This window comes from Drosophila simulans, chromosome 2R, assembly GCF_016746395.2.
Source record: "Drosophila simulans strain w501 chromosome 2R, Prin_Dsim_3.1, whole genome shotgun sequence".
Lineage (NCBI taxonomy): Eukaryota > Metazoa > Arthropoda > Insecta > Diptera > Drosophilidae > Drosophila > Drosophila simulans.
This window is the reverse complement of record NC_052521.2, coordinates 9,067,193-9,078,276: the sequence shown is the minus strand read 5'-3', so window position 1 is coordinate 9,078,276 and position 11,084 is coordinate 9,067,193. Positions and strand designations below refer to the sequence as shown.

General features: G+C 41.6%; 1 protein-coding gene across 3 annotated transcripts in view; it reads right to left on the bottom strand.

Annotated features, from left to right (window-relative positions):
• Positions 1-10,670, bottom strand: part of LOC6734041 (ras guanine nucleotide exchange factor glfB) — a 57,853-nt gene extending 47,183 nt beyond the window's left edge. Inside the window, exons 1-2 of one of the 3 annotated variants that reach the window (XM_039291389.2) lie at positions 10,438-10,670; positions 7,983-8,287 (exon numbers count right to left, since the gene is read on the bottom strand). In XM_039291389.2, the coding sequence (XP_039147323.1) occupies positions 7,983-7,984 (2 nt within the window). In that variant the 5' untranslated portion in view covers positions 7,985-8,287; positions 10,438-10,670. Of the gene's footprint in view, positions 1-7,982; positions 8,288-9,474; positions 9,804-10,437 lie in introns of those variants that run through there. The other 2 variants (XM_016167848.3, XM_039291390.2) reach the window with 2 other exon arrangements.
• Positions 10,671-11,084: the final 414 nt, after the last annotated feature.

Below are 11,084 nucleotides of genomic sequence, written 5' to 3'. Positions count from 1 at the left end.
CCATATGTTGATGTAGTTTTCGACCACGTGGTCGACTTGTGAGGTTCTTCCATCGCTGGCTACCTTAATTGTTGCCAAGTCCCATACTCAGACTGTATCAATATTTATACCTCTGAGCTGATAAAAGCGTTTGCCGATCGCCCTCAGCAATCTTTATCTCTTTAGTACTGACCACAGTCGGAGAACATGCCATTATGAACTATATGGCAAATGCAATTTCGATAAACTTTACAGCCCAGCACAGTGGAATAAATTAGCCGCAGGAAACGGGACAAAAAAACGAGGTGACCGATAAGGTGATCAAAAACTCATTAGCAAGTATCTCACAAGAACAAAACTCATGGACAGATATTTCTTAATTAAGGTTTGATTTAATAGCACTTAAACATTAATAAGCTTTTTTACTTTCCCCAAGACATTTCTTTATCTTCTCATGTGTTAATTCAAATGGTATTAGCAATGGTTATTAAATTAAATTATTTAAGTTAATATGCTATTTCAATAAGCCGTGTGCCAAAGAACAGTTAAATACATTGGGTACAGGAAAAAAGTAAAAAAAAGATCAAAAACTCATTACTGTTTATCTCACAAGAACAAAATTTGTGGTCTGATTTTAGCCAAATAATTTGGAAGTAAACTTAAGCCTTTTGTACTTGTCCCTAGTAACAATTCTGAAATATGTTGTGTACCTTATCTTGGTAAGAACATTTTTTTAAACTAAGTACAATAACTTACCTTTATTTACATCTAAAGTTAATGCTCGTACGAAATGTTTTGCAACATGTTATATCATATTTTTCCCGATTTTTTGATAATACATTTTGGAACTTTATTCCACAGTGGGCCAGCAACAGTTGTGGCAACATTGCAGCTGCAGGTTGCAGCCGCAGTTGTTGTTGCTTTTGTTGCGGCTGCTGGTTGGCAGCGTCTCAGGTTGCATTTATATGCAAATAGCTAAAATTGTTTTCAATTTGCCACCGCCAAGCGCCTTGGCCATCGACAACGCATTCCTTGCAGCCAACTTGCAGCTAATTTTATGGCTAATTGTCTGCCTGCCCGCCTCCCGTGGTTGTTGGCCGCATTGATTGCTGTATGTATGTGATAAAAATTACTGAGTAGCCGGCAAACGCAGCCAGGAATTTCTTAATTGTCAGAACGGTCCGCTGCTGGCTGAACTAATTGTGGAAAACTCCACGCACAAGGACACCGGGTGGCAAGCTAAAAAGCGAAAACAAATTCAATGGGAGCAACATTCGGGAGGAGCGACATTAGCGGCAAATGTCAAAAGCGTTGAAAGCTTTTAATTAACTTTATGTCAGGGTGTGGTTTTCCAGTGAAAGATAATCGCAAACTGGTTTAACCCAGAATCGAAATCGAGGGCAAAGGGAAATAGTTACTGCTCATGGACTGATTTATAAATGAGTTGCAAAGATACACAAACTATGGGTGTCAAGTCACAGCTGTCATTCAGCATTGATTTCAATGTGAAAAGGTACTCTAAAGGTACTCGGTTCTAGGGCCGCATCTTAGCTAATCTATAAATTTATATCTGGGAAATTCAGGTTAGCCCGAGGCAGGAAAATCCGCCACTCAAATGAAAATAGTTCCAATTGAATTCTCAGACTCGTCCGGCCTGATTGGCAACTCAAGGAGTTCAAAAATCCAAACACACAACCTCGGGAACTTCAGACCCCTATAAATAGTTGGCCGTGTCACTTGTAAACAGATTTCCGGGGAAACTGCGTGCTGTCTATCGGATTTGTTGGCTTAAGCTTAGCCCTTTTCAGCCCACCCACCCCCTACAACAAATAACGACGATCGGGCAACGATCGGATCGAATTGAAAATGCGCAGTATGATGTCCGATTTACATTGGTCGAGCAAGCAATGCAAATGTGATTGCCATTTTTATGAGCCAACAACGACTTGGTAGTGATACTGAACGGAATTGCTATGAGGATGGGGTTGGGGATGGGGACTTGGCTGGGGTGGCTTTATAGCCGTTTCTGATTACAACTCTGGTTTAGTGGATTGCTCAACGAACTTGACATAATGACAAGCGTAGCCAGTTCTTGATGAATGGCCCGCTCTTGGGTGTGGAAGCCAACGGGGTGACTGCTGGTCGAGATTTATGCAATAGTTCGATTCAATTGAATAATATGTTGCACCTCGGATTGATTACATCAACGGGTTAATGGCTCCAGCGATGAAAACCCGTTCGACAAGTGTTGATCTAAGGGGTTCCGAGAATATGTGGCCTAATGGCAACTTTAGGTGAGTAAGAACACAATTATAGGTTCGCAATGTTATAAATAAATGTAGTGTTTCATAACCACTTAAAAATATATAAAGAGAAGGTAAGAGAATGTAATCTAATATAATCATAATCATAAATATATAAATCATTAGAATATGTAAGGAATTGCAGTTAACACTTAACATCTTAACAAAACTTAACTTAATAAACACAGTTGATTGCGAACTGCACTGATTCAATACAAAACATATTCATTTGAGTTAATTAAATATTAATTCCTCCTTGGGCCCCTTATTGATTGAAAGACCCAAACATATTCAGATTCCCATCACCCTCTCAAGAAACAAATCAAATTTTCATTGAGTCGCAGCCCCATAAGCATCATTAACATCATTGTCGCTCAAATTGTCGTTTAATAAAGTGAGTGCTAAGAGCCAAGAGCAAAAACAACTTAAGCCATATATGTAAGTTCGAATGACAATGGACGCACGAACAGGGGGATGTGGCACAAATGGAGGGGCGGAAATGGGCAAACAATCTCATCCTAACGTCTGATGGCACTTTACAGTTAGAGATTCGACCAGATGCAATTCAATGTCAATGCAATGTGCGGGGGTGTCGCCTTCTACAGAGAGACTCCCCTCCACACGACTGGGGCTTTTAGCGTCTGGCAAACTTGTTGGCGGCTCTTGACTGCATATAAATATCCAATAATTATTGGCGTCTAAATGCTTTGCCTGTAATTGCATTCAACATGTGCAAGTGCAATGTGAGGCGCCCTCAGTGGAAGTGCTGTTGTTATTGGTTTTGTTAAATGAAGTAATTAAATGGCAATTGAGCTTGGCAGAACATATCATCAAGTGCTCGGAGGAAGTTGTTGAAAGGGCACTACTAGCATTTAGAGGGGCTTCCATTGCAAGGCAAAGGAAAATAACAGGTTATGAATGTTATGATGATGAAAGGTGCACTAAGAACCATTCAGAAAATGTATTAACCATTTACAGAGAAGGTAACGGATTGATAGCTCCACCTGCGCCATTAGAAACCACAGGCAACCGAATCTCATTTACCTCACTTTTTATGGTCCTTAACCCCTAAAAGTTATATTGCCCATGGCAAGTGTCACTGATTCACACCCATTAACTATTTGGGTAGCTTAGGTCAGTAATGCGCTGTGGAATGCAAAACAAAGCGAGCCAAGCCAAGTGATCGCCAACGATAAAGTACTTGACGCACGTTTTATTTTTAGTGGATGTCTAGACCCACCTGGCATTTTGGTATTTAATCGATAAATACTTCCAATTGTTTGTTTATATTTAGCAATATCATTATTTTTTTTTTTTTGCCACCCGGTTCGCATTCCCATTACAAATGACAGTCGAGCGGCGAGAGTTGTGAAAATATTTTCCCATGGTGTTGAAATAACGCCCACAAACAAGTGCATCCATCCGCACTCCTTTCACTCGGCTTTCCCATGATTCTTCTCCACGCGGCTGAATTCTTCTGCTGCCGCTGAAGAGCAGCCCACGTTTGCGCCATTCTTCTGGGGCCACTGTGTGCACAAATTGGCAAACACGCAACTCATAATCAAGTGCAATCTTTTTGACATTAATATGACAACGGCAGCAGGAGAACACAGGCAGCTGACCAGCGAACAACCAGCGAATCGCCGCGAAAAAATCAATTATGCGCACGCCGCACAAAGGCAAAAGCCACACCGCACAAATGACAACTGGGACTTGGCATGGGACTCCACTGGGGTACGTCCCTCCCTCCTATAACTCCGACTTCGACTCCGACTCCAACTCCAGATCCAACTCCCATTCCGACTCGACTTCCCCTTGCTGATTGAGTATGCGACACAGGCAGCTCCAAAGTGGCGAACGCTGATGAATGTCTGTCAAATTGTTGACACGCCACGAAGACACAGATGGAAAAATGGAGAGATGGAGAGACATCGCTGACATTGACACAATGCACACGGAATGGGGGATTCAAATAAGAGAAGGGGGTGTTGGAAATGTAGAATCGAATTGGGAGTACCCAGTAGCGCTTAACCCCCCTAGAAAGACTTCATAATCGCATACTGTATATAAAAGGAACGCAATAATCGATTAAGAAAACTAGAAAATGCTGTTTCCCAAAGTTATAAACATATCTCTTCAAAGTCCTTTTCAATTTTACTTTCAAGTCCAATATACCCTCCGAATTTCGGTAATTTCCAGAGAAACTCCACTAAAGAGGCGACAAAGTTGCGCCAAGTCTGCCCATGATGATCACGATCGTAGTCAGGATCGCCTGATGATCATTCGCGGAAATATTTTATGCCATTTAATTTCAGACACCCCCCACCTCCACGCCGAAGCCATCTCCAACCCCAGACTGCCATCTAATTGAGTTGTTGGCCAGCTATATGGCTATATAGCTATATAGCTACACATATGGCCGAAGATCCGAAGAGAGTCGCCCGATGGCTGGCAAATATTTATCGGCATATTAATGCAGCATATTTCAAATGCAAAGTCGACTCTCATCTGACTGACTTACTTCCTCAGTGAGCGGCTCCCAAACATGTTTATGCAATTTTCCCGCCTGGTCTTCGGTCTTCGGTCCTCGGTCTTCAGTCCTCACTCTTTCGGTGTCTGCCGTCTTCGGTCTTTAGTCTTCAGTACTCAGTCTTTGGCCTCTAGTCTGCCGTCTCCCGTCTCCTTGGTCTATGGCTTGTCTTATCAAATGATTTTATTTATGCTATGGGCGCGCATGTGTGCGATAATTGGATTATTTACTTTCGCGGCTTAGCAGCCAGCGAGTTGTGGCACTCGTGGAAAATTGTCGAGTTTTCGCTTTCTATTAAGTCGACCCAACGGAGACGCCCCTAACATGAGCCACATAATTTAAAAATCACCCGAATTGGACATAAAGTGAAAAAAATTGTTCAAATATTGTGATATCGTATTTGTAGCTGTCAATCTATTGGGTAATAGGTTAAGCTTAAATTTATAACTATATTAAGATTGAGGCAATTTAACACCTCAGATTTTATAAAATTCCAATATTATCAGTTTTTTTGTGTTTAAAAACTGAAATCAGTTCTTAAGAATTAAGAATGATAATAAATTATAACAATAACTTCCTGTTGAGTTCCCTTAAGTTAAATTATCGATGTGACAGCCCAGGACAGTGGCTACCAATCATAGCTCCTTTGTGCTCAGGAACGCCCACTCAACTCAGGTGGGGAACCCAACTTCAGATCCCATATCCCAGTTGCCAATCCGTTAGCTTGTCCGTGGGTTTTGGCCAACACTGGAACAACACCCAGTTGGCTACCAGACGCAAATACACAACATTGTCGTCGTTTGGCATTAATATGTATGAGTGGTGTCAGGAGGCAATGCCACAACGCGTTTATCAAACATTTGAAACATGCGTTGGCTCCCCCTTCTCCATCGCCTGCCCCACCCCCATTTCCACCCCGCCCCCCTGTTCCCAACGAGCTGGTTGACCCAATTAGCCGGGCATTATAAAGTCGTAAAGCATATTGCCAGACGTGAGCGGGTTGGGGCTGGGGAATTAGCAAATAGTCAGGCCCCCAGGCCAAAGACCGAGCTGCAGTTGGAGATAGATATATCTATATAGACGGGTAGATAGAGATAGAGATACGTACAGAGCAAAGAAATACGATCTTTAGGATCATAATTAAACTATTCTATATAACTTCTACTTGAACTTTATTTAACTATTCTATATATAAATGGCACAAAATTGTGGTTATACAACTCAGCTACTTTGGCAGTACTTCTATCCCGATCAAACAGTTTGTTTTCTGTGTAGAAAAGTGAGTGACAATCACTGCCGCCACATCCCATTAAATGTGCAAGCGAAAATCGAGTGAACTCATAAATCACAAATCACTTAGGCAAACCATTTTTGGTAGCTGAACAAGATGTTATGGCTGGCGGGATGGTGCAGTGCGGGGGCGGCTGCCAATGGTCATGTTTTGTGCGATAATATTGACAAATTGTGCAAACATTCGCACACAATTAATAAGCGCCGCACAGATGGAGCTCCCCCTCCCCTCCCCCTCAATATCAAAGGAAACAGACACAAACGGCGGCAGAAATGATTCGCCCACGTGCTGGGGCGCGTGTTCGCATTTTGCAGAAAGCCAAAAAGCCAGAAAACCGAAAGCCAACTGACAAAGCCAAAAGACAAAGCCAAACGGGGCAGAGGCAAAACAAAGAGCCGGGGGACATGACAACATAATTCAGATTCAAGATTCAGGGAGGGCGCACTGGCGCTACCTAAAAATAAAAGGGAAATCAGGAATGTCGCCAAGTGTCAGGAGACAATGGCGCAAATACAGTGGCACAATCGTTTTATAACTATATGATATATAATAAATATACGAGAATCGATGCTTAAAAATTTACCAAAATATTCCTTTTCCTTAGTATAAATATCCTATGTAAAGCTCCATTAATCAAGTTCTTAACCGTCCAAATATTAAGAAAGCAGCTCGCCACTGTGCCAATCCTCACTTGCTCCTTTCAAGAGAGCGTCCCATCGAGAATCAAGAGTCCGACCACGTAAGAATCGCCCACACAGAAGCGTCCTGGAGCCCTTCATTCGTATGGTCATTCCAAATGAGTTTGCAACTTTTAGCGGATTGAGTGAGCAAAGATACACATTTCCCCGCACTTTATTATTTGATTGATGATTGCAGTTGGCGATGCGCCGATGCGGCTTTGAAGTCTTTGAAATAACCACGTATCGCTTGGACCTCAGCCAGCACTCGACTTTCGATTGGCAGTCAAAGACTAAAGTCGGCAATTTATGCCGGCATAACTCGTGTGTTTAGGCCAAGTCGCTGCGAATAAGCGGCTTAGTTGGCCAGGAAGCCGCGACGGACATTTGTGTTGACAAATCAATTAAATGCGAAATTTAAAGGCGCACACAGTAGCGCCAAAGGGGGAAAACTGGGCACGCAAATGTCGGTGGAAGTGGGAAGTGGATTGCGGGACTCCCGGGCTAGAGAATGGGTCTCCTTTGGAGCCAGTCCAAAACCAGGTTCCGACTCCCAAGGAAACCTTGTCGACGCTTATCGAAAACATTGATCCGGCCATGCAAATCGTAAAGTGTGAAAACAAATTGCCATGTGGCCCCCCCAAAAGGGGGAACCAAGAACCCATTCGAGAGACTCATTGCAGCCGTCCCGTCGGATAATTGCACTCGATTTGTAATTCAAGATTAAGGGCAGACAGCTCGTCCGTTTTCCGTTTCTGGACTTAATTTATGTCCAGATCTTTTGGCCGGGGCATTGTTTCTCCACCGACCCGATGATAATCACCTGAAATGTGGGCCATGAGTTAAGTGATTATGTAAATTTTCAGTTCGCTAACCAGCTGAGTTCACCACCTGGAGTCTGAATGCGATGGCATAACCTTCAATTGGCTTTGGGCAGATTTCTGGTAATTGCAAAAGGGTAAGGCTAAGATTGATGGCCAATTTGGGGGAGTTAGCGAAAGTCAGTTCTGGCTCATTGTATATCAGAAATAATTAGGCTTAAAGTGAAAGGCTATTCTACTTTTCAGTGAAATGGGTTATAACAATCTGGTAAATTAAGTCATAATTATATGACAAGACTCTGATAGTAGTATTAATAATTTCATTAAACTATATCTTATTTATACATATCTTACACAACTAATACATTATTGCATACTTACATCGTATTTACTTGACCTCATTTTACCCATTTATTTTGCATCTAATTTGCATTCGTATTTCGTCTACGCTTCTTTGTTAAATTTAATCCAGTCGAACATTTAAAATGCGATTTCGTAGAATCGATTTTAAAGCCAATTATTCAATGTCTTTTGCGGTTATATTGGCAAATTTTGGTGTTAGGCTTAAGAATTTTGAACACTTTGCAATTGCGATTGATTTAAGCACTTTATTTTATTTATTTGTGTCAGTTGATATATCAATTAAACAGTCTTTGATCATTGTGGTTTTCTAAGCGGAGAGGCGACTGCAATCGAGAAAGGGCACCCGAAAAATATTACTCATACGACACGTGCCACGTGAAAAGCAGCAGCTGACTGACTGACTGGCTGAAATTGAAACCGAAACCGAAACTAAACGAGCAGGAAAACCCCCAAAAGCGAACGGTGGCGAAGTGGCAAGAAGCAGAGCACGGAAAATGGACTACGGACCACCGAGTACCAAATACGGAATACGAAATACGGGAAAACAGGCCAAAGGCAGGAAATCAAAAACGATTCCGATAAACCAGGCTGACTGTTACTTTCAGCTGGTTCCCCGCAGAGCCCAGAAAACTGTTTACGATTCGCGATTTACGATTACGGCCACCTTGCTGTTAATGTTCTCTCATTTCTCTCGCCGCCTTTTGGGGTTTTTCATTTTGGCTTTTCCTCTGGCCTGGCACGTTTCACTTTGCCGTGTTGTTTGCGGGAAAAATCGTTAGGCGGCAACAACAACAGCGGGAAAGCCAGAACGGCAGCAAAATGCCAAAACTGCACGAAACAGACGATGGGAGCACTAAGAAAAAACTCGAATTGAACCTCAGAAACCAATTATTCTGCTTGAATCCTGCTGTGTGCCTTATTTTGTGTGATAATTGGCAAACTCACTAATTAATATCTTTATTTGTGTTACAAGAAATGGCGCTTTAAAGCTAAAAAGCAATCAGTTTGGTGAAATTTAAAGTTAGCCACTCAAAATGCATGCATTTAAATTTGTACGATTACATCAAAGCATTTGATCCTTGTTTCATAATTGAACATTTTCTTAGAATCGTGGAAGGCACACAATGTGCAAAATAACGAAATTGTAATTTCGGAAGCTTTTTCAATAAGTTTTTTCTCTGAGTGAAGGGGGACAGCAGCAGCCACGTGAAAAATGCCGGAAACAGAAATCGATTTGCAGCGAAAAGAAGGCCCCCATAAGGGGGAGGTTCGGGCGAGTGGTGTGTTATGCACTCTGAGGTCACGATAGCGAGGCTCTCCTGTGGGGGAATCCTTAAGTTAAAATTCTCGGCGAACGGCAAATTATGTCACACACACGCAGCGCACGAAAGTAGGCAACGATTTTTGCTAGATTGCTCGGCGAAAATCACTATTTTTCGGTTAACAACATCTCGCTCTGACTCTTGCAAATGTCGAAAAAAATTATTACTTTTTTGTTGGAATTTTTTACCCGATTTTATGAGCGTTTACCCGATGTCGCTGTGCGCTGCTGCCTGTGCTGCTGCAGCGCTGAAAATTCACGTAACAATTGATTTGTGTGTCAAAAATGTCACAAGTGTCAAAACTGCGTGGAAGAACAAGCCGTTTTACACTGGAGAGCGACACTGAGAGAAACGAATGTGCCGAGAGAATCAGAGAAAGGGAGACCTCAAGCTGCGCCGCTGCGCAAAGAGAGCAACTAAGAGAAAGCCAACAACACGTGCGTGTCCTGCGAAACAGGACTAAGCCTTAGACACGACTTCAGCAGAGCGAAAAGAGCTCTGCAATTTTTGCTAAAATGATGCTAAGCAATAAGGATCAGATGTTCAGAATAGCTCTCTTAAATAATGAACTATTATCTATATAAATTGGTCGAACTGAAGATCAATGGCATTGGGGGTCCTTGATAATTTTATTAAAAACGTTTTTAATACGTTTACATAGTATTTTTAAGAAAATTAAAGCTTTTTCTAGAGATTTTATGATTAAATTTATTTTAAAATAGTAGAAACCCCTATTTAGGAAGTTTTAATCTCTTTAAAAATAATTCAACCCTCACTGTGTTTTTTTATAGATTCTGTATATGATCAAAAATGTTTACAGTTTTTTTAATGGATATTTTAAAAAATTCTTGATATTTAGTGCTGTATATTATTTTCGTTTTCTTGCATTAGGCCTCACTGTGCCCATAACTTTTCCACCTATTTATGAATCACTTTACCATCCCCCGAAAGTTTCGAGCGGAAAACCATATTTTAAGTCCTGCCAGCTAAGCCAAAAAGGGGTTCGTTTTTCGTCTATTCCTTTAGATCCTGGCTAAACGGCTTAAAGGGCTCAAATGAACGCAGGGAAAATCGCTTTCCCCACTTTGCGACCACAGGAAGACAAGCGGAATAAATAACTGTGGGGGTGGGCAATAAGGTGTTAAGCTCACAAACACTTAAATTTTGTTTTTTTCTTGTGATACGTTTTTTCCTTGTAATTCACTCTTCTTGACGTTTATTTAACGCACAATATTATTTTGTTAATTTATAATGTTATTATTTTGTTAATTTAGCTCGAGTTATGTTCGTTATTTTTGATTTCGATTCCGATTTCGTCCGATTCGCGACTGCGGTTTGTTATGTTTTGTTGTTGCGAACCCAACTAAATGCGATGCCAAACTGGCCAACAATATTTTGCTGTCTCAGCTGCAGTCGCCTGCGTCGACTGAAGCAGAGCATTGGCTTTTCTTATTGAGACCGGCCAGTTTTTAATAGTTCCTGGGAAAGGGGGCGTGGCGGGTGGGCGGCGGGGTGTATGCTCACCACTTGAGGCTAATAAGAAGAAGAAGAGGAAGAGGAAGATTCAGGGAAGAGGAGGGAAACCAACAACAACAGCAATGAGAGCGAGTTGATTGCCATAAAAAAGAGAAAACATTTCGCTCTTTCAAGTTTGCAGAAGAAAGAGAGTAGCTAACGGTCTATGCTAAAAATTGCATGCGATTTTATGAATTGTTATAAATGCTCTTAGCTTGCAAAGCTGAAGAAAGAGAACCTTTTCTAGGGGTGGATTTTTGACTGACCAGTAAACATTTCTTCT